Below are 23037 nucleotides of genomic sequence, written 5' to 3'. Positions count from 1 at the left end.
CTCTTCCCTGCCTGTGTCCCAACGTGGCAGGCGGTCTAAAAACTCTGGGTTCACCAATAAACGAATCCAAAACCATCAGGCAAAATGGTAAGTGGATATATGATGATGTTTACTTTATGCGTTAATAATGTTCTAAAGTGTAACGTTTTGTCACGATTTAAGTGCTTGGAGTGATTTAATTTAACTTAACAGTAATGAATCTGCTCGCGCTAAGTTGCTCGCGCTAAGTTTTTCATTTAAGTGTTTAATTTAAATTAACTTATGCCTAGTTAATAAATCGAATTGTATTTACTGATGAAAAGAATTGTTAGCAAAGCCATACGAACAGAAATGATAGTTTTTGTAATTACTTGCCTGTCTAAAGTCGTGACACGTTGTTTTGCAGTAATGCCTTTATCTGGCAAACAAAAGTTCTGCACAAGATAAGAATTAAATGTACACTCGCATAAGACGAATACCCAATATATTAGTCTTCTGAAATTTAATTCTACACATCACCTCATGGGTGGCACTCTTTTGAGCTCACATGAGTTATTAGCCAAGTGTTCAAGTCACTTTAAAAACCTAATAACGGTTTTGACTCTCAACTATGTTTAATGAAAGATATAACGGAATTAATTGATATACCATTTTACACTATGCAATATGTGGGCAAAATGGCCATAAATGTGTAGTCCTATTAAAAACAGTGTGTATATACACTATCTAATTTGCATTTTAATGTGCTCCTGGTGCAATGTAATGAGGAGAATTGTAGTAATTGGCAACATTTTAATAATATCTAGTATTTCATAGGAATATTGTTAATTTTTTCACTTGTTTCTCCCTAAATGCCTGATAAACATGATTTAAGCCCAGGTGTCCTCTACAGTGAACATTTATGAAATCAATGCCCTGTTTTGTAACAACTATATTTTAACTAGACACCCCAATACATTTTCCCCACACCCCATAACATGTTGATTTATAACAAACCGTACTAAATTTGATCACTAAATTAAATTGTCAGTCATTTTTAAAGACTAAAGCAGAAGTCCTGGTGAAACCTCCAAACATTTGGTATCTCTGAAAAGCCCTGAATGTGCTCTTTGCAGGACATCCCGACAAAACTGTGACGTATGCTGTCATAAATTAAATCAAATGTAATGTCCACTACAGAGAGGACAAAAGTCTATTCCTGTGTCTCAAGAGGATATGAATGTGTGTATTCTCACACGCTGTGATGGAATGAAATGTAAACATAGATTTACTCTTACAGTTAGTATTTTTACTGCATTTAGGCTGGTAGATAGTCTGTGTATAGTCCAAAGCCATTGCACATTTAGGAAAATATCCTTATTTAACCCTTTGAGCGGTACGGTCCCACATATGGGATTTAGACAGTTAAGTGACAGGACAAAACTGCCACATTTAAACTGCTTTTGTGCTTTGGCTGGCACTGAGCCAGAGGCCGACGCAGAAGCGCACAGGCTTTGTCATTTATCACAACTATGCTGTGTTTTCAACCACATAATGTTTATTTTAGGTTTCTAACATTTAAATGCACATATGTACTAGTAAAACGGTACATTTAGAGTTTGAAAATACTCACTGGTGTCTATGGAAGCAGCAATAACAATACATTCAAATATAATTGGCAGACGTTGTGCAAGTAACTGTAAAGTTTACTACTCTTCTCCCAGTTCACCAGCCACTTGCATGAATTTTGGGAGAAACTGATGAATTCACGTGGTGTAAATCCGACTGACAGGACTCTGAACTGCGGCGAGAACAAACATGACGCCACCCATTTCACGTTATAGATTGATCGTTTATAAAGTTTTTTTTAAAACGACTAAACCCACTCACTTGCACGTATTTGAGAATCGGAATATCTGATAGTTGGTGACATGGTAAGCAAGTTTGTCAATATTTTGAATTTAAAAAAAGAAAAGGAAAAATGACAAACACGATACATCTGTCATACAGCGCTATTTTGGGTGCAATGAGTCATGTGACAAGCATGACGCATATCCTTGGAAACAGTAATGTGAATGTTCATAAAAAGTAGTCACCTTAAAAAAAAAACTGGGGGGTCTGCTAGAATATTTTAAACTAGAGCTTGAAAGTGTTAACTGGAAATGTGCCTTATTTTGAATTGTACCCGTTTTCACATCCGTAGGTGAACTTCACAGTAGACCAGATCCGTGGCATCATGGACAAGAAGTCCAACATCCGTAACATGTCTGTGATTGCGCACGTCGATCACGGCAAGTCCACTTTGACCGACTCGCTTGTGTCAAAAGCTGGTATCATCGCCTCAGCCCGTGCTGGTGAAACCCGATTCACGGATACGAGGAAGGATGAGCAAGAGCGTTGCATCACCATCAAGTCCACGTGAGTATTAAACATTTTCATTCTATGTTGTGACCCCCTAAATGTCTAAACACTGATGTACGGATATTGAGAATTAAGAACATTTAAAGAGATTGACTTCACCATTTCCCCCACAGTGCCATCTCCTTGTTCTATGAGCTAAGTGAACAGGATTTGGCCTTCATTAAGCAATGCAAAGATGGCTCGGGCTTCCTCATTAACCTGATTGACTCCCCTGGGCATGTTGACTTCTCTTCAGAGGTTACGGCTGCACTGCGTGTCACAGATGGAGCATTGGTGGTGGTAGATTGTGTGTCTGGTAAGTTGGTCAATTGTCCTTGTGATGTTAAAATGGTGTTTTGGTTATACTGGAGAGCAGTGTAGAAGCATTCAGAAATGTTGCTTGTTTCTGTGGAATATTTATTGAAATGTCTAATGTCCTTGCAGGTGTGTGCGTGCAGACGGAGACTGTGCTCCGACAAGCCATTGGTGAGAGGATTAAACCAGTATTGATGATGAACAAGATGGACCGTGCATTGCTGGAGCTGCAGCTGGCCCCTGAAGAGCTTTACCAGACCTTCCAGCGCATTGTTGAGAACGTCAATGTGATCATCTCCACCTATGGCGAGGATGAGAATGGACCCATGGGCAGCATTATGGTGAGTGCCTCGCAGCTCGCTTGTTCGTGGAACTTTAACTGGGTTGAATTTTAGATTGACTCTAAATATTTCTAAATCTTAGATTGATCCAGTCGTTGGTACTGTTGGCTTTGGATCTGGACTGCATGGATGGGCCTTCACTTTGAAGCAGTTTGCCGAGATGTACGTGATGAAGTTTGCTGCCAAGGGTGAAGCCCAGCTGGGATCAGCTGAGCGGTGCAAGAAGGTGGAGGACATGATGAAGAAGCTTTGGGGAGACCGGTAAGAAAGGATGACCCAATAGAAAACAACTAATGTAGTGTTTCTTTATGTAACACTTTTGGCCATTGCTTGCAGGTACTTTGACCCGGCTTCTGGCAAGTTCAGCAAGTCTGCCACATCACCAGATGGCAAGAGGCTTCCCAGGACTTTCGCTCAACTGATCCTGGACCCTATCTTCAAAGTGAGTAATCTGCACTAAGTGGCAATGTTATATTTGCTATTAAAGCCATTAATGATGATTTTAAAATTCTTCACTTTGACCTGATTATCTTGATGATACATCTCAGTCTGATATGGCTGTTGTTAACTCTACATAGAGTTGTCTGCAATGTGTATATAGAAATGATATGGAGCTCTTCCCACTGTAGGTATTTGATGCCATCATGAACTTCAAGAAGGAGGATACTGCTAAGCTGATTGAGAAGCTGGACATTAAGCTAGATGCTGAGGACAAGGAGAAGGAGGGCAAGCCCCTGCTAAAGGCCGTGATGCGTCGCTGGCTGCCTGCAGGAGAGGCTCTACTTCAGATGATCACCATCCACCTTCCCTCACCGGTAACTGCACAGAAGTACCGCTGTGAGCTGCTATATGAAGGACCTGGAGATGATGAGGCTGCCATGGGTATGCTGTGCTCATAGAATATTAAAACTGGAGTTAGGAAATGCTCCCATCTCTTCTAGAATTAACAATCGTCAAAGTTAGTTATATTCCAAGTCTTCGTTTTTCTCAGGCATCAAGAATTGCGACCCCAAAGCACCTCTCATGATGTACATTTCTAAGATGGTGCCGACCACTGACAAAGGTCGTTTCTATGCCTTTGGTCGGGTCTTCTCTGGCTGTGTGTCCACTGGCCTGAAGGTTCGTATAATGGGACCAAACTTCACTCCTGGAAAAAAGGAGGATCTTTACATCAAACCCATTCAAAGGTTGGTTTTTAAATTGAGCTGATTTGTCATCAAACAGAAATAACCTATTAGTTAAGATGGAGAACCATTTATTGGAAATGCTTTACCTGTTTTTGTGTCTTTCAGGACCATTCTGATGATGGGCCGCTATGTTGAGCCTATTGAGGATGTGCCCTGTGGCAACATTGTGGGTCTGGTTGGTGTGGACCAGTTTTTGGTAAAGACCGGAACCATCACAACTTATGAGCAAGCCCACAATATGCGTGTGATGAAGTTCAGTGTCAGTCCTGTGGTGAGGGTGGCAGTAGAGGCCAAGAACCCTGCCGACCTCCCTAAACTGGTGGAAGGGTTGAAGCGTCTGGCCAAGTCAGATCCCATGGTGCAGTGCATCATTGAGGAGTCTGGTGAGCATATCATTGCTGGAGCCGGTGAGCTTCATTTGGAGATTTGCCTGAAGGACCTTGAAGAGGACCATGCCTGCATTCCCCTCAAGGTACCGTTGACTTACCTCGAGTTGCACAAGTGAAGTGATATAATATTCATACAGTGATTTTGATAATCTGCTGATCTTTTGCAGAAATCAGATCCAGTTGTGTCCTACAGAGAGACTGTCAGTGATGAGTCCAAACACATGTGCCTTTCCAAGTCCCCGAACAAGCACAATCGTCTCTTCATGAAAGCCCGTCCTCTGCCTGAGGGTCTTCCTGAAGATATTGATAAGGGTGATGTTACTTCCAGGCAGGAGATGAAGGCCCGTGCCCGTTACCTTGCTGATAAGTACGAGTGGGAAGTCACAGAAGCTCGTAAGATCTGGTGCTTTGGCCCTGATGGAACTGGGCCCAACCTCTTGGTGGATGTGACCAAGGGAGTCCAATACTTGAATGAGATCAAGGATAGTGTGGTGGCTGGATTTCAATGGGCCACGAAAGAGGTAAGAAAGAGGCACATTTAAATGCTATACACTCTTCGGTTTCTTTAAGGCCACCTTCTTGAAGAGTTTTGCTCCTGTACACCTTCCTGGAATTCTCGAGTCCTGTGGACCTTGATTAGCTGGTGTTTCATTGGGGTTAAATTCTACAAGAAGGTGGTCCTCCTGACACCCTTGGTTTAGTTGTTTGAGTCATAACGCTGTTTATAAAAGTGTTTGTTTGCATTTAGGGCGTCTTGTGCGAGGAGAACATGCGTGGTGTTCGTTTTGATGTTCATGACGTGACCCTGCACACTGACGCAATCCACCGCGGTGGTGGCCAGATCATTCCCACAGCCCGCAGAGTGCTTTATGCCTGTCAGCTCACAGCTGAGCCCAGGCTTCTTGAGCCTGTGTACCTGGTGGAGATTCAGGTATGCAAGCGGTCATGCATGAGAGCCTAGTTTTCCTTATGATGTTTGCTGTACCTGTCATAATTGTACAACCTTTTTTCCATCCATCTGCAGTGCCCTGAGTCAGTTGTTGGTGGCATCTATGGTGTGCTAAACAGGAAGCGTGGGCTTGTATTTGAGGAGTCCCAGGTTATGGGAACGCCCATGTTTGTGGTCAAAGCTTACCTTCCTGTCAACGAGTCATTTGGTGAGTGAAGCAGAAATAACTGTTTTTGTTGTCTTCTCCCTTCAATGCAGTTACAAGGCCTAAACTGTCATCTTTACACAGGTTTCACAGCTGACCTTCGCTCCAACACATCTGGCCAGGCTTTCCCACAGTGTGTGTTTGATCACTGGCAGATCCTGCCTGGAGACCCGATGGAAGCTAACTCCAAGCCTTCCCAGATTGTGGCTGACACACGAAAACGCAAGGGGCTCAAAGAAGGCATTCCAGCTTTAGACAACTACTTGGATAAATTGTAGATTTACTTGGAGAGCTTCATTCCTTTCTCCCTAATACAGAGGGAACAGAAAAGAACACTAGTTGATTGTTTACACTAATTCAGGCATTAAAATGACCATTGTTTTTAAGATGCCCTATATATGCATCTTTATTATGGACCAACAGGCTAACGATGGCTTTTCTCAGTTCCTAGTGGAATTTCAAGTTGATGTTTTGTGCTAAAACTCAAATGTAATGAATTGCAAAATGTATATTTAAACTATATATTTTACAATTTATGTACTGTGTACATAGCCTGTATACTAAAATGGATATTCTATACTTGAGATAATAAAAATATTAGCAATCCACCTCCAAGATGAAATATTTTGTTTTTTTCTGGAAAACTTGTTTGGAAGCCATGTCTGTGCAAGACTGAAAAATAAAGCAAAATTGATCAGCAATGTAGAGTCTTAACCTCCTTGATCAGAATGTACACAGGTGTAATTCGTGTACATGTATACTGTCAGGGTTATATAAGCTGTCTTGTGTAATGAAAATAGAGTAATTTGCAGTTGCTTCAATAAGCTTTTAATTCATTGAATGGACTGGAGTTTTATCTTTTTTTTTTTCTTATCTACCATGTTAAACTTGTTGTCTACTCCAGCTATGGTCCATTAGTCAAAGTTGATTGAATGTCAACTCTAGTTCCATGGCCTGCTAAGGCAATCACTTTATTAGTACATATTAAATATGTCAAGTACTAAACTTAAAGGGTTAGTTCACCCAAAAATGAAAATTGTCATTAATTACTTACCCTCATGTCGTTCGACACCCGTAAGACCTCCGTTCATCTTCGGAACAAATATTTTAGGTGAAATCTGATGGCTCAGAAAGGCCTCCATTGGCACAATGCACTTTACACTCAAGACCCATAAAAGTTACTAAAGACGTCGTTACAAAGTCCATCTCACTACAGTGGTTCTACAATAACTTTATGAAGCGACGAGAATTAGTTTTTGTGCGCAAAAAACCCTAAATAACGACTTGTATAGTGATGACCGATTTCAAAACACTGCATCATGAAGCGTTATGAATCAGTGAGCCGAATCATGATTCGGATCGCGTGCCAAACTGCTGAAATCATGCGACTTTGGCGATCCAAGCGGCTGAATACTCACTGATTCATAACGTTTTTTGCGCACAAACTATTCTCGTCGCTTCATAGTTTCTCATAGTGTAGAACCTGCACTGTAGTGAGATGGACTTTGTAACGACGTCTTTAGTACCTTTTATGGGTCTTGAAAGTGTAAGGCACATTCATTGTGCCAATGGAGGCCTTTCTGAGCCATCGGATTTCAACAAAAATATCTTCATTTGTGTTCCGAAAATGAACGGAGGTCTTAAGGGTGTCGAACAACATGAAGGTAAGTAATTAATGACAATTTTCCTTTTTGGATGAACTAACCCTTTAAGCACTCCACTTGACCCATACATTTGTGATAGGAACAAGAATAGGTTAACCTGACAGGTGCTCTAGTTCTTTCAAGAAGAACATTTTTTATATTTAAACTATATATTTTACAATTAATGTACTGTGTACATAGCAGGTATACCAAAATGGATATTCTATACTTGAGTTAATATTAAGAAAATATTAGCAATCTACCTCCAAGATGAAATGTTTTCAAGAAGAAACCTAAGCATTTACGGGGCAAAGTGAAAAGTCAAGACCAAATAGTCAAAAGAGCATTCTAACAAGTATTGCAGAAGCAACTGCCACTTAAAAATATTTAATTGTTAGCGTTAGCCATTGTGTATTCTGCACACATTAATCATTTATCACCCAAACTAGGGTTGCAGACTTTAATTAAACATACAGAAACAAGACAAGGACATATTTACAGCGCTTACAAGGTAAGCATTGGTACATTCATGAAGCCGTTTCCTGTTCATCTTCCTTCTATCATTTCAAGAAACTGCAAATTCTGTTACAAATGTTCAGTATTTCACTGCAGTCAATACTTTAAAGATTTTATACATGGTGGCATTGTGAATGCAAGTGCTCTTGTGGTTTAATTGCTATTAACAAAATGGGCAACTATGGTAAAACAACACCATAAACATCTATGGTTCACACTGCCATCAAAAAAAAAAAAATCAAGTTTCACCTCTGTCAAGGGGTGCAGGCCACTCAAAACGGGTACATAACAGTCAATTTTACACTGAATTGAAGATGTAGTGTACTTTCCCCAAACTTGCTGTAGCGCCTGTAGCTGAAGTGCATCCGTGCGATTTGAAGGAACGATAATCATTGAACAATCAAGGGTCAAACGTGGGACCAAAAGAAACACCTGCTGTCAACATTCCAATAAACGGACACATGTATATAAAAAAAAAAAGTTGCCTTCTGTAGAGTTACTGAACTGTACCTGTAGTAGATCATTGCAATGACAGAATTCAGCTATTTGTTCATTAATTAGCATTGACATTGGCTGGTCATAACATCAAAGTGGTACTATGAGGTGCTACTTGGGAAGAAACCGAAACTGTACCCTAAGTACACTTTGAAGGACTGAATTCTCATGCTTCAAATCTTAAAAACAAAAGCCTTCAGAAATGAGAGATCAGTATTTGGTCGCCGGTCTACATAGAGACCAGTGAATTGGCCACAAAATTCTATGCAAGAGTCCTCAATTGTAAGATGATTATTCTTGGTCATTATGTGTAGAAGATGACCTCGGGAATTTGTCCATCCTCTACGGAAGTGCCGTTGTTGTTGCCCGCTGCATAGCAGAATGTAAAGCAGGTTTTTGTACCAGTAGCGGGGGCTTCGTGTGTGACCTTACGCATCCCCTTGGTCCCATAATGAGAGTCTGGTCCCTGCAAAAGCATGAACCAAAAAGTTAAATTTCAAATTCAGGAAATATGAATGATAGAATAATTCACAATATACAAGTCATTGGAATTAAGCTTATTCTTTGGTAAGAGAGCGTTTTAAGAGATCTAAAGATGCGGTCACTCAGAAATCAAACCAAGCAGCTTTCTGTTGGTCAACATTAATTCCCTTGACAAACTTGAACCCAATGCAAAATCTGCTAGGTAGAAGGATTTGTGAAGAGAGGTACTCTTCACTCTCAAGCGGGTATCCCCATTATGCAGATTCCAGTTGAAATTACTTGATTTCGAACACAATGAACCATGCATGGTGGTGGCATGTGGTATTTATAATAGCATAACAGCATTTAAATGCCCTAAAAGCTAATAGACAAGGAAACTCCCATTCTGAGTCTGTTTTACCTTGAGGGTGGCACAGGCAATGTAGTTGACGCTGGGAAGAATTTCCACAGGCTCCTTGAACATGACTCGGAAGGTACTAGCTGTTCCATCGCAGCTGAAGCCTGTGTCGTTCTGACCGAGAACTGTGTTGCTGTCTGTATGTATGATCTACATTAGAGGAAAACATGCAACATTACCACTTGCCTACTGCCAACTGATTGCACTCATGACATCATAAAAAGGGAAGCAGGCATGCCGCCATATTGGTATTCCCTAGTAAACGCGTTGTATTAAATTAATAGGAAATATGATTTTACTGAGAACACATTGCCTAACGAGACACCGTTTTCATATCTGCCTGTACACTCTTACAGCGCAAACGTCCTAAACATGTAAATGTTTTTTGTTTAAAGTCGGAAATTTCCCCTTCTTATTAAAAACCCATCCATCATCTTATGCTTATCCGGGGCCGGGTCGCAGGGGCAACAGTCTAAGCAGAGACGCCCAGACTTCCCTCTCCCTAGCCACTTCCTCCAGCTCTTCCGGGGGAACCCCGAGGCGTTCCCAGGCCAGCCGGGAGACATAATCCCTCCAGCGTGTCCTAGGTCTTCCCCGGGGCCTCCTCCCGGTGGGACGTGCCTGGAACACCTCCTTGGGTGGGAAGGCATCCAGGATGCATACGAAACAGATGCCCGAGCCACCTCAGCTGGCTCCTCGATGTGGCTCTACTCTGAGCTCCTCCCAAGTGACCGAGCTTCTCACCCTATCTCTAAGGGAGCGCCCAGCCACCCTACGGCGAAAGCTAATTTCAGCCGCCTGTATCCGGGATCTTGTCCTGTCGGTCACGACACACAGCTCATGACCATAGGTGAGAGTAGGAACGTAGATCGACCGGTAAATCGTGAGCTTTGCCTTGCAGCTCAGCTCCTTTACCACAACAGACCGGTACATCGACTGCATTACTGCAGAAGCTGCACCGATCCGTCTGCCAAATCTCCCATTCCATCCTTCCCTCACTCGTGAACAAGACCCCGAGATACCTGAACTCCTCCACTTGAGGCAGGAACTCTCCACCCACCTGAAGTGGGCAATCCACCCTTTTCCGACTGAAAACCATTAAAAATGGCTTATTAAAAATGTATGTTCATATTCATTACAGTTGTGAACATCAGCTCGGCGGGCAGGCGAAACACTTCAGCACATGCATTACATATTTTAAAGTGCGCATTCTGAAATCGGAATAAAGATTTGTGCCTTGTAACCTGAAATCATCTTGTACGGTTATGTTTGTTTATGTATTATTTATGTTGTTGTATCGTTTTTATTTGTACAGTCGGCTAACTGCAAATATTTCAACTATGATTTTTATTAACAGCATGCATTTCAAGGCAGTTAATGATTTAAACGATGATTACATTAATCATTTCAACAAAATATTGCCTGCATAACACTCATATGGAAACTGTAATTCTAGTCTTTAAGAGTCTGAAATAGATGTTGCTCGATCAGGAAATAAAATACACGCTTCATAACTTATTCAAACAAATAATGGCGACTGCTTCATTTCCCAGATGATGCATGGTAAACATAGAATTTTAATACAATATAGTGCAATATAGTAACAGAGGCTTGTATTAATATGTATTGTATAGGCTATTCGAATCAATTTCTGCAACTAAACACAGATATATGTTTATGTTTAATATTTCCTCCATAATTACATACATTAAATTGTTTTTTTTTCCGTTATAGATCGATTACCTGTGTCGGCAGTGTGCAGAATACACACCCACATTAGCCATTTTCAATATATGACTTATCATAAGACCATAAACATTACAGACCAACATCTGAAGTTACTATTAATTACATTTATCGTAAAACGAATCATGTGAGACTGATACGCTGCAAATCGGGTGATTTTAGATAAATGTTTTGGCTGTCAGTCAATGATGCCCTCTGTCGGTAGGGAAAAGTAAGATGGCCGCTCCAACACTTCCTGCTGGAAGTTCTGAACGCAATGAGCAATCCAGTCATTTATATAGATCGGTGCTACAGTCACATGCACAAATCAAAACAAAAATCATTGCACTGCAAGACCTGCAGCATAAAATCTTATTGCAGCCTATTCTAGCCAAGAACAACTGGCCCGGTCAAGCCAGAGGTTCAAATTGATTTGCCCTGCCAACATTTTTTCTGGCCCCACCACAAAAAAAGTAATAAATAAATCAAATAAAATAGGCCTAGTTATTGTTTTAGTTGTTTTTGATCCATGTAACCTTAATAAATAAGGTTATAACACCAAAAACTACTAGCCTAAATCATACATTTTAAATATGGTTAAAGACAGTAATAAAATAATGACAAATAATCAAATTACGAGCAATAGCACAAATATATACAACAGAACAAACATTTACAATTGAAAAGGTTAGGCCATAAGGTGAACTAGGAAAAAGTGTATAGAAAGTGATTTGTTCCCACACCTGGGATCTCATTTATAAAACTTTACGTAGATTTCATCCAAGTGTACGTAAGCACAAAAGCTAGATTTTGCGTACGCACAAAAAAAAAAAAAAATCTGATTTATAAAACCATGTGTACGCCAGAACCTGCGCAAAAATCCCTTTATAAATCACAGCCAACAGAAGATTGTGCGTACGTGCATCTCTACCCTGTCTCCTCCCTGAAATCACCATAAATAGAGCCAACAACTCCTAGTTTTACTATGCATAACCTCATCTGCATATCATTTGCATGCATATTCCCATCCACGTGACACCATGTTGGACACTATCAAAGGTACAAGACATTGAAAAATATTACGGACTATAAATGCCATTTGTGCCTTCCACAGTACATTGCTGATAATCAGCCAATATCCTTTTTATGTTTTAGAATAAACATATCAAAATATCCATAAAAACAAAATTGTATAACATATAGGATGTTTGGGCTATTTTAATTTTAACAGATAGGCCTACTTATTTATTGCAGCGTAAATACAATCATCTGACTCAGAGCGTAACTGACAATGTATTTTAAAAAAGGAAACGTGCAAATCTTAATTTTTTTCTTCAAGTTGTATCCTTCAAATACAGTGGTATTTTTCATAATTTTGTGAAGATGTCTTTACACTCCGTGTCCGTGTAGCTTTGGTTGTAGGCTAAAGTAAGCTGTTATCATTGTACCTATTCAAACCGGGTAATGGACCGTTCGACCACCGAATCCTGCAGTGTCTGTGATATTGAAGTAAGTGTGCATCCCTGATCATCGTTCTCGCTAAAACATATTTTGTCATACCATGAGATCTGCAGTTTAGTTTAAAGAGGAATTAACCTATCCTTGCTGTCATTGATCAGTTTTCCTGTGACACGCTGTTTTAAAGTAGCACCTCCATGTCTATCTAAATTCATATAATTTTTGTTTATATTCTGAGTAATGACTTTATGTAATTTCAGTGCATATCGCCATTAATGAAACTGGAACATTAATGTAAATGTGTATATCAATATGAAAACAGAGTTAAATTGTTCTTACTTCATTACTTTTCTCACTCTAGTTATAAAGAGGTTTTTTTTAAATACATTTTGAATTACGTTTGGATTTTACTAGATGTATATAGCCTAAAACAATCGGCACAAATAACACTGTTGGATTTAATCTTCATGATAATGTGGCTATAACGTATGAAATGTAGTGAAAATTAAATGTCATTAATTCTTATAATCATTCTTTTCAAATTTATTTTCTACAATCCAACTTCAGTTCACGACCTCACCATCTGTGTCGCCAATTCCCTTTGTCTCCATAATGTGCGTACGCACAGCTCAAAGTTTGCTTAAAAGGTGCGCACATTCTCCCGTCAAATTTGTTTTTTATAGATCACAACCTTTGCGTGGGAACTGGCGTACGTACGTTTCCAGCCCGGTTTTGTGCGTACGCACGCTTTATAAATGAGAACCCTGGGCACTACTTTTAAAATGCATTTTTGCATAGACAATACCAGTTTGGACTTTATGTTAAAAGTTCTCCACAAAATATCCTGCAGTTTTATTGTCACAATCCATAAATGTATATAATTGTGAATTAAAAAAAAATAAATAAAAAATCTTATACTACTGGTTTTGCTTTTAACTGTATTTTTATTCATTTTAGCAACATAAAATATCTCTCAAACTGACATTTATACATGTACCTTAACATTTGAGACTGACATCGACCGCATCCAAGCGCTTTTTGTCAATGAAACGCCTGTAGCAAGTGGAGTGAAACCCAGCGTCTTCAGGAACATTGTCAAGCTCGATTTCTAGACAATAGTATGTTTCTGCTATTCTCTGATTCTCACCCTGCAAGCCAAGCCAGCGTGTGACGCCGTTTCTGAATGTATTCAGAAACGTGAATACGTTTAAAATCGTGAGAGGCATATAGCATTGTTTATCTTCCTTTTTACGGAGTTTTGAAGGAGGTCTAGCCATAATTTCATCCACTTCACTACTCAATATTGACGACATCTTGGACTGGTGTTTAAACGTCGTTCCAAAAAGCAGCCACCTTATTTGTCTAGCGGGAAGCACGTGACGATTGTTCTGCAAAGCCTCATCACTCTTGATCAAAATATGATTACGCGAGGAAGGAACTATTGTTGACTTTAAACACTGATAAAAAAAAATTAACTGCAGGATTACATATGGAGAACTTATTTTCTCGCTCAAAACCAATAGATCTTTTTATTGGAATGAAAAGAATTTAGTGCCCCATATATGCGAACGGGAAAAACTTACGGTCTAGGTCATGTAGTTCTAAAACTAGATTTTCAGGTACAGAAAAGTAATCAAATGTAAATTAAATATAGATGAACCCTTATTAAAAGTTATCCAGAATCAGTCAAGAGCTGTGATAAACATAAAAACAGATAGGAATATTAGGCTGCTGTCACTTTAAAAGTTGCACGGATCCAATATACAGTCATGCTGTGTTCACACCAAACGCGTCTAGTTGGACGCTTGAACATTTTGAATCCATTCGCCACAAATGTGGTCCAGGCAACGCACTACCTACATTATCTTCACTGCACGTATATTTAAATATCCTAAAAAAATAAAGTTATGGAACTTCTCTTTGCCCTCAGTCAAAACGATTTGGCAGACAAATTATAGATTCATGACACCAAAGATCGCTCGTTAGATCCACACAAGACGAATTCTCTCTCGTGTTTAACCACTACAGAGGCATCCGAGCCAGCGGCAAACGTCAGAAGGACTGGCCGAGGAAAGGCTGCTCTCGCCGGGGTTAATGAGCGATGAGCGCCCGGTGATTGAACTCCAAAAACACTCTTTATAAATAAACCACAGATTTGAGCTTTAAACAACTACATTCTCCGCCTGAAAAAAATCTTAAAACTAAATTGTGACACAATAACGGTAGTTTTTTTAAATTATGCTGGGTTTCTCATCACGTCACTTTACCACGTGACAGCAGCAAGCAGGCTCCTGATTGGTCGCCCGATTTGGCGAATAGACGCCAAAGTTCAGATTTTTCAACTCGGGTGTCAGACGTAAATTCGCTTCAAACGTGCGAATGCACAAAAAGAACCAAATAAAATCACTTGCACGTAACGCACGTTTTGCGCAAGATGGTCGATTCGCATGAATCCCGTATATCGCGGAACGCGTCTATCGCGCCGCAGGACCTCCAGACGCACATCAACACGCCTTTACATTGACTTAACATTGAAATCACTCGCTCCAGACGCTCTATTCACGTTTGGTGTTAGTCATGTCTTAAAAACTTAAGAAATATGTTTATGATGATATACAAAATGATATCATAATTTTGACAATTTTGTGTAAATATGTCCATTCAAGCACGTTGACCACACAAAACTTCCCACAAAGTGCCAACTTTCACATCTACTTGTGCTTGAATATTTAAGTTGGCAAGGCTTAAAAACATGCGCAAATTATCAACTTCTGTGAAGATACAGCACTGACCCGATCTGGCAAGTGACAGTTCCATACACTGGCCCGAGTGTCTTAGACGCTGTAAGTGCTTATTATCGAGCCCTAAATTTCTTATAAAATGCTTGCTTCTCACCTGAATGTTGACCTGATAGTCAGTTGGACCATGTATGGACCCATAGAGCCCAAATCCCACCACAAATATTCTACGGTTCACTGAAAACCTGTAAGGAATTTGAAGGCAAGTGTACAACAGTTGTTAGCATTTCACCTATATCAGGTAAATAAAATTGGTAGAATCATTCAAGGGTTTTAAAAACACACACACACTTACCGGATACGGTCACTTGTTCCGCTGTAGCCCCAGCGGCTCTCCACCTGACTGAAGCGTGTGATGCTGCACTCTTTCCCCCGGAGGCAACAGCGAGGCCGGTCAATAAACTCCACATGTGGTTTCGGATTGACCGTAAAATGCAGGAACAAACTGACCACCTCCCGGTCTGTGAGTATGCCAGACTGAGCCGGACCTATTACACACACACATACATAAGTGCTATGGCTACTGCAACTTGGGAAGTCTGTTAGCTTTGACCAGGGGGTGTCAAACAATACAATTACTTTTATTAGTGATGGTAAAATTGAAGCTTTGCGAAGCACTGAGGCGCTCACCTCAACTGTATCACAAATTGGTTCATTACTCAAAGCTTTCCAACACTGTGCACACTATTGACATTTTGCGTCCCAGATGACCCAGCCATGCATTTTTGATTGTTTCAAATAATAATTCAGTTTGTGTTACAAAACAACAATTTGTATTAAAGGGTTAGTTCATCCAAAAATGAAAATGACCCCCTGATTTACTCACCCTCAAGTCATCCTAGGTGTATATGACATTCTTCTTCAAGACGAATGGAGTTATATTAAAAAAATGTCCTGGCTAATCTAAAGTCCATTATGATGACAGCCCAAAATTTGAAGCCCAAAAAAGTGCATCCATCCATTATAAAATGTACTCCACACGGCTCCGGGGGGGTAATAAAGGCCCTCTGAAGTGAATCGATGGGTTTTTGTAAGAAAAATATCCATATTTAAAACTTTATAAAGTAAAATATCTAGCTTCCGCCAGACCGCCATCCGTATTCAACTTATGAAAAAAAAAGTGTAATGCCTCTCGTAGTTCAAAATGCTTACGCTACGTCCGGCCTCGTACGTCGCGCCAGTTATGCTTTTTACGCAAGTTGAATACGGGAGGTGGTCTGGCGGAAGCTAGATATTTTACTTTATAATGTGTAAAATATGGATATTTCTCTTATGCTGCTGCGTTCACACCAAACGCGAATAGATCATCAGGAGCGAGTGATTTCAATGTTAAGTCAATGGAAAGGCGCGTTGACGCGTGTCTGGAGGTCTGGCAGCGTGATGGATGCGATTCCGCCTCATTCGCACGTCCAGTTTGCGCGAATGATGCGAATTGAGTGTCTTGAGCGTTACGCACGAATGGTGCTTTTTGTGCATTCCTGCGTTTGAAGCGAACTCGCGTCTGACGCCCGAGTTGAAAAATTTGAACTTTGGCGTCAATTCGCGCTGCGTTAACCAATCAGGAGCCTGCTTGCTGTGATCATATGATGAGAAACCCTGCATAATTAAAAAATACTACTATTGTGTCACAAAATGTAGTTAAGTCTTTTTCAGGTGAGAATGTAGTTGTTTTAAGCTCAAATCTGTGATTTATTTATAAAGAGAGTGCCTATTTAAAAAAAAAAACTCTTGCGTTTTTGGAGTTGTGAGATCCAGGCGATCATCGGGCGCTCAGCGCTCATTAACCCCGGCGAGAGCAGCCTTTCCTCGGCTAGTCCTTCTGACATCTGCCGCTGGCTCTGATGTCCTGTAGTGGTTCGTCTTTGGTGTAATGAATCTATCATTTGTTGTCTGCCAAATCGTTGAGGGCAAAGAGAAGTTTCATAACTTTATTTTTTAAGGATATTTAAATATACATGCAGATAATGTAGGAGTTGCCTGGACCAAATTTGTGTGGCTATTAATGTTTAATATATATTTTTTATGAAAATGAAAAGGGGCAGAGTGGTGTTTTATGACATATTTCTCCTGGAGCGCCTTGAACGTGCGTCTATTTCGCTTCAAATGCTCGATTTATACACACGTCCAATTCACTGTACGCGCAAATGGATTCAAAATGTTCAAGCATCCAACTAGACGCGGCAGACGCAAGTTTGACGCTCTATTCGCGTTTGGTGTGAACGCAGCATTACACAAACGCATCGATTCGCTTCAGAAGGCCTTTATTAACCCCCAGAGTCGTGTGAAGCAGTTATATTTAGGGGTGCACCGATCCGACTTTTTCAGTCCCGATACCGATACCGATGCCTGGGCTTTGTGTATCTGTCGATACCCGATACCGATCCGATATATTGTTGAATTAATAATAAACTGTATATCTTCCACCTTATACCTTCCTTGAAGAGACTAAAGGCACCAGACTTTACTAACTAAACATAACTAAGACAAAATAACAGATGTATGTAAGGTGTTGAATTCTTATTTATTTAAAAAACAATTGTGCATTCAAATCTAAAATAGAATGTAATCTAACTTCTTTAAATAAATAAAATGTAGCAGTGGAAACAAAAAACAGTGTATTGGTCAAACATACAATAGTAATCTGACAGTTACCAAACATTTTTTACACTACAGATAATTGTTTTGGTATATAATCATATCAATATTAAAAAGTAGCATTACAAATTAACAAATAGTCTAATTTTCTACCATATGCAATTTAATAAAAATTTTCAGCTAGCTAATAACAACTTTGTTCTGGTTTCACCTCACTCCAGATTAAATGATTGTAGGCTAGGCCTATTTATTTTACTACACATTGTCAACAGAAATAAGATGAAATACTGTTGATAATTAAAAATAATTCTTACTACCCACTCTTGCTAAAATGGGTAAGCACACTTGTGTTCTCATTTCAGTTGCGTTCTGAGTAAATTAATAAACTGAGTTCATGAGTTCAGTGTTGGACAGATCAGTTGTTCTGGCCAGTCGTTAAAATGATTCGGTTCAAAGGAGTCATTAGGTCACGAATCGGACATTAGCAGACGCGTTGTGTGCGTGCGAATCCCGTCTGTTAGAACATCGCGAAAGATGTCAACACACAGAAAACACTTCATAACTGGATATAATTTGTCTCCCGCTTATTGAAAGTATGCTTTATGTCAGCTGGTCAGAGAAGAGTCAATGTTTTTTGAGCGCAATTCACACCCAGTGATAATTCAAGGACAAAATTGTCCGAATGTGTCACGTGCAACATGGATTCGGTCTTCCGAGCTTTTGATTTGGATTAATATGTGAAATATGAGAGCGAACACTGATTATTTTGAAGACCCAGAGAGCGCGCGCGGGGGAGGAGCTCTCAGATCGGTCTCTCTGTCACTCAGTCACAAGCGCAGCATCTGTTCTACATCACTCGTAAATCACAATAACTCATCAAATTAGGCTTTGGCCGTCAAAAAAATGTCAATGCAGGAAAGACCCTGACTTTGCAGTAATACCCTCGAAACAGCGACGAACTAGTTGGCGTGGCAAGCGTGAAATATCTCCTCCACACAGCCGACTCTCTGGCTCGCTCCCTTCTAGCATGCGACACACGTGAAGCTGACGAATGACGTAGGTTCTGCTGCGACTGAAAAAAACACCTGGATCGGCTTGTGGATCTGTTAATTTTTCCGATCCCCGATCCAGCTATTTTGTCAGTATCGCGGCCGATATCCGATCCTAATATCGGATGGGTGCACCCCTAGTTATATTATGGATGGATGCAGTTTTTTGGGCTTCAAATTTTGGGCCGCCATTTACTGCCATTATAATGCTTGGATTCGCCAGGACATTTTTTATATTACTCCGATTAGCATTGTCAAAAGTATCGACCGCGATACCAAGTCGGTACTGAAATTTAAAAAATGTGATGCTTTAAGCGGAATCGTAAACCCCTCTGACTGGCCATTGTGCTCACATGCTCATCAAATATGTCTGTGATTGGCTACAATGACCAGCGCTTCAACAACATGTTGTAAATAAACATCAACACGGGAGCGTTTGAATACAGGCACCTATCAGCCTACCGGTCCGCTGGTCGACACCTCGGTGTGCTTTCAGGTGCTCCTGCTCCCGCTTTCAAACACTTCCGTGTGCTTTCAAACGCTCCCGGGCGTTGATCATTGTAGCCAATAACAGACACATCCGATGAGCGCATGAGCCAGTCAGAGGGGTTTATGATTCCAGCTCAACAGCACTCAAAGCATCAAATTTTTTAAATTTCAGTACCAACTTAGTATCGCGGTCAGTACTTTTGACAACACAAACTTCGATTGTATTCGTCTGAAAGAAGAATGTCATATACACTTGAGGGTGATTAAATCATGGGAGAATTTTCATTTTTGGGTGAACTATCCCTTTAAAGGCAATACAAATATTAGTCTTTCACCTGTCATTACTTAATGTATTAAGCTAATAAATGTGGAAATAAAATGTATGAGTCTGTGAATAAATGTATGAAACAATAATACATTTACAAATGAATAAATTAACCAATTGTGTACTGTAGTGTTGTACAATAGGCTACTGTAGACAAGCAGCCTTATTCACATAAACTTTTGTCTAAACCCTGTGAGTATACAAGGAATATATGAAAATATTCAGTTAAAGTTAAGGTGACCAGATTTCTGGAATGGAAACCGGGGACATTTCCTACTTGAGTGGTCAAAATATCACTAAAATCTCAATTGTTATTATCTTTTAATTAAAAAAAGGGGACAATGCTAGTGTTTTTGTTGTGGTTGTGGGCTACCTATATTATTATTAACATTAATAATTATTATGATTTAGTTTGATAATAAGGATTTTTGGTCTGGATTTAAATACAATACAACGCACCCGCAAACCAACACCAAAAACCGGGACTGTCCCCAGAAAATGGGGACGTCTGGTCACCCTAGTTAAATTGCTTGTGAACTGGGGATTAATACTGAAATTTAAAATGCACAAAATTTCACGCAAATATACATATTTATTCTTATCAAAGAAGCAAATGACACTCAAGCTGCACAAAGGGTTCGCGCTATTTTGAAATCGGAATACGAAGCAGTCATGTGGTTGTGTGCTAAAACGAAGCTTCGGACGTCACAGATCACGTGGTTACGGCAAATTGAAGCACCGTATCGGAGCTTGATTCAATGATTTTGTTTTTTTGATACAAGCTTCGAAGCCTCTGTTGCGAACATCACATCACTAACTTTTATTACAGTTAGCATTCAGTTAGCAACATCAAGGTAAACTGGCATCAAGGATCTGATGAGAATTACCTGCCGCAAACTCTTCAATGGTCATGAGCGGGAAGCGAATAAGGGAAAGCGATTTTCCCAACACTCTGCGCTTGTTCTCCGGCGTGGGCTGTAACTGCTGCCTTTGGGCCTCAGCGTCCGCCCAACGAACCGCGGCCCCGAAGAGACGCACTTCCCGTACACCCAGCGTGTCTCTCTCCAGGACTGCCACGAGGGTGTCTGCACAGGAGGGAACATAAAACGGTTTATTTCTAACTCACTTTTCTGATTGTATTTTGTTGTGATATTTGATACTTAAGAGCAATACCAAGGTCAATATCTGTGAAGCCCTCGGCGGCTAGAGCATCAGCGGTGTTCTTGTCGATATTTTCTAAGCAGAGACTAGCCAGCTGGGGCTCGTCAAAAAGCCGTGCCTGAAAGCAAAAGGAACCATGTTTTCACATAATCTATAATAGATTGTGCACAAAAGCAGACAACAAACACACTCAATAAGCTCCAGGCTATGTTTGCTAGAATTTGAAAGGGAGCTGTCAAACATGGGAACTCAAGGTGGCCGGGGGAACAAACTTGAAACAAATGTGGCGTTCAATATGTCAGTTCCAGTGTGAACATGAAATCGGACTCAAACCCCTGTGATTACCTGGGTAAGCAACATAAACGCATTGTCAGCACGTAGATTTTTCTTCAAGAATTCGACGCAGTGGGCCTCGAGTGCAGGTACTGCATACTTTTTGGCTGTGTACAGTGTGGTCATAACGGTCTCTGGTCCAATTTGCACTTCATCCGAGTATAAAAATCTGTATTAGCAAAAGGGAAAAAAACAATTATAGACTGACAGATTCACAGAAACACAAACAGACAGGCCATGAGGCAGATAGATAGATAGATAGATAGATAGATAGATAGATAGATAGATAGATAGATAGATAGATAGATAGATAGATAGATAGATAGATAGATAGATAGATAGATAGATAGATAGATAGATAGATAGAGTCAAAACAATAGACAGACTAGATCGATCAGAACATTGGGCTGACAGATATAAATAGACAGACTGACAGACATTATTGATCCCTGTTTAATAATGATGAAACAACTTCAGTCCACAGTGTCTATTTTAAAATTCTGGTTTATTTTCCCTTGACAAACATTTACCATGGCAACTATTTCCACCAAAATATCATAGTAATAGCCACCACAATCATTTAAAACTAACAAAGAGCCAAAAGCGTCTCGCACTGTTGCAGGAGACTAGTAGCAACAGTATGACACATCGCGGTATATCGTGATAAATGTTTGTAAGGGTCTGCTGGCTGCAGTTCAATGGCAGAGGGCACCTGAAGGACGTTACGACAACAGGGGTCAACACACAGAAGAGCAGTACAGAGCAAAAAGCGTGCAGCGAAGCATTACGCGGCCCATTCTTACTTGAGAAGGGCTAGAAATGCAGCCGGTTCCACATCTGGCAGTTCAATTTCGGTCGACGTTGTTGCCATGCCACCGTTGAACATGGCATCAAAGACGGCACTTCCCACAGCGAGAGCAAATCTGCGAAGAGCAACGGGATCGGGCTGTAAATACGGCCATTTGAGGATTAAATATGGATTTATCCTCGCCGAAATAAATGCTTTAATTTATTAATCGAGCGGGAGAGTTTGGCATTAGCTTTTTATTGCAATATACAATATAAGATTCTAGTAAAACATATAAACATACCGCTATTCATCCCTACCTGTGCGCTGGAATGCGCTGCACTCCCATTCCCTTCCCAACCAAAAAATGGACGTCACTTAGCACTTCGTTGTTAAACAAAAATGCAAACCTTTCTTTCACTGTACTTTTTGTCGCTTGCCAGTTGTAGACCGGCTCTCGATAAACCAAAACCGAAGCCGGGCTGCTGGGAAGCGAGGGGACGGCAGCGGACGCATCGGCGGATGCGGTAGACGCGGATGAGGATGATGATGATGATGTCGCCGTCATGTTTGACGCAGCGCCTGAAGTCGCTCCGCTCTGACCGACCGACTGCCGGGAAGGGTTCTGCGCGCTCGGCGTGCTTCTCACCGCAGACTCGGTGCCTCCGCCGTTTTCCGGGCCTGATTGGGGGTTCGAATTCCCCGCGCTCCGGTTAATCCCCCCGGCTGTACCCATGGATCCCCCGTTGCTCGCGGGCGAAGAATGGGCGCTGTTACTCGGCGGCGCATTACCAAGAGGCCCCGAATTAGTCAAGTTTAGACATGAGGATCGGCTATTGCTTTCACCCGCAGCCATCTTGGATGGTGAACACTGCAGGCTTTGCTGGAATAAACATACACAACAGCGCATAACCAGAAATACTGGCCAAATGACTGCCTTCCCACAAGAGACCTGAACATCATCGAACCCCATTTAATTAGCTTGGCCTTCCTGCCTATAATTAATTTTAGTTTCCATGCTTAGCACGTGACAGTTTTA

General features: G+C 40.7%; 2 protein-coding genes across 4 annotated transcripts; one reads left to right on the top strand and one right to left on the bottom strand.

The window, feature by feature from the left end:
- LOC307120523 (elongation factor 2b-like) lies at window positions 1-6443 on the top strand. Its single transcript, XM_079807609.1, has 13 exons — window positions 1-87; window positions 2162-2376; window positions 2493-2674; window positions 2803-3014; window positions 3097-3275; window positions 3351-3456; window positions 3644-3896; window positions 4006-4201; window positions 4307-4673; window positions 4758-5111; window positions 5339-5521; window positions 5615-5747; window positions 5829-6443. Exons 1-13 carry the CDS (start codon window positions 85-87, stop codon window positions 6020-6022), a joined length of 2577 nt encoding a protein of 858 aa, XP_079663735.1. The 5' UTR covers window positions 1-84; the 3' UTR covers window positions 6023-6443.
- A 1287-nt stretch (window positions 6444-7730) lies between these two features.
- On the bottom strand, window positions 7731-22927 carry btbd2a (BTB (POZ) domain containing 2a). 3 transcript variants are annotated; one of them, XM_079808629.1, is made up of 9 exons: window positions 22319-22927; window positions 22015-22134; window positions 21224-21380; window positions 20891-20996; window positions 20605-20802; window positions 15555-15747; window positions 15357-15444; window positions 9282-9428; window positions 7731-8864 (listed from the first exon to the last, which is right to left on the bottom strand). In XM_079808629.1, exons 1-9 carry the CDS (start codon window positions 22906-22908, stop codon window positions 8703-8705), a joined length of 1761 nt encoding a protein of 586 aa, XP_079664755.1. In that variant the 5' UTR covers window positions 22909-22927; the 3' UTR covers window positions 7731-8702. The 3 variants fall into 3 exon arrangements, with proteins under 3 accessions (XP_079664755.1, XP_079664756.1, XP_079664757.1); XM_079808630.1 differs by having other exon boundaries at window positions 22409-22927; XM_079808631.1 differs by lacking the exon at window positions 22015-22134 and having other exon boundaries at window positions 22409-22927.
- Between the last annotated feature and the right edge of the window lie 110 nt (window positions 22928-23037).

The sequence above is a fragment of the Gobio gobio genome, assembly GCF_949357685.1.
Source record: "Gobio gobio genome assembly, chromosome: 24".
Lineage (NCBI taxonomy): Eukaryota > Metazoa > Chordata > Actinopteri > Cypriniformes > Gobionidae > Gobio > Gobio gobio.
The sequence above is the reverse complement of the archived record's forward strand: the minus strand, read 5'-3'. Positions and strand labels throughout refer to the sequence as shown.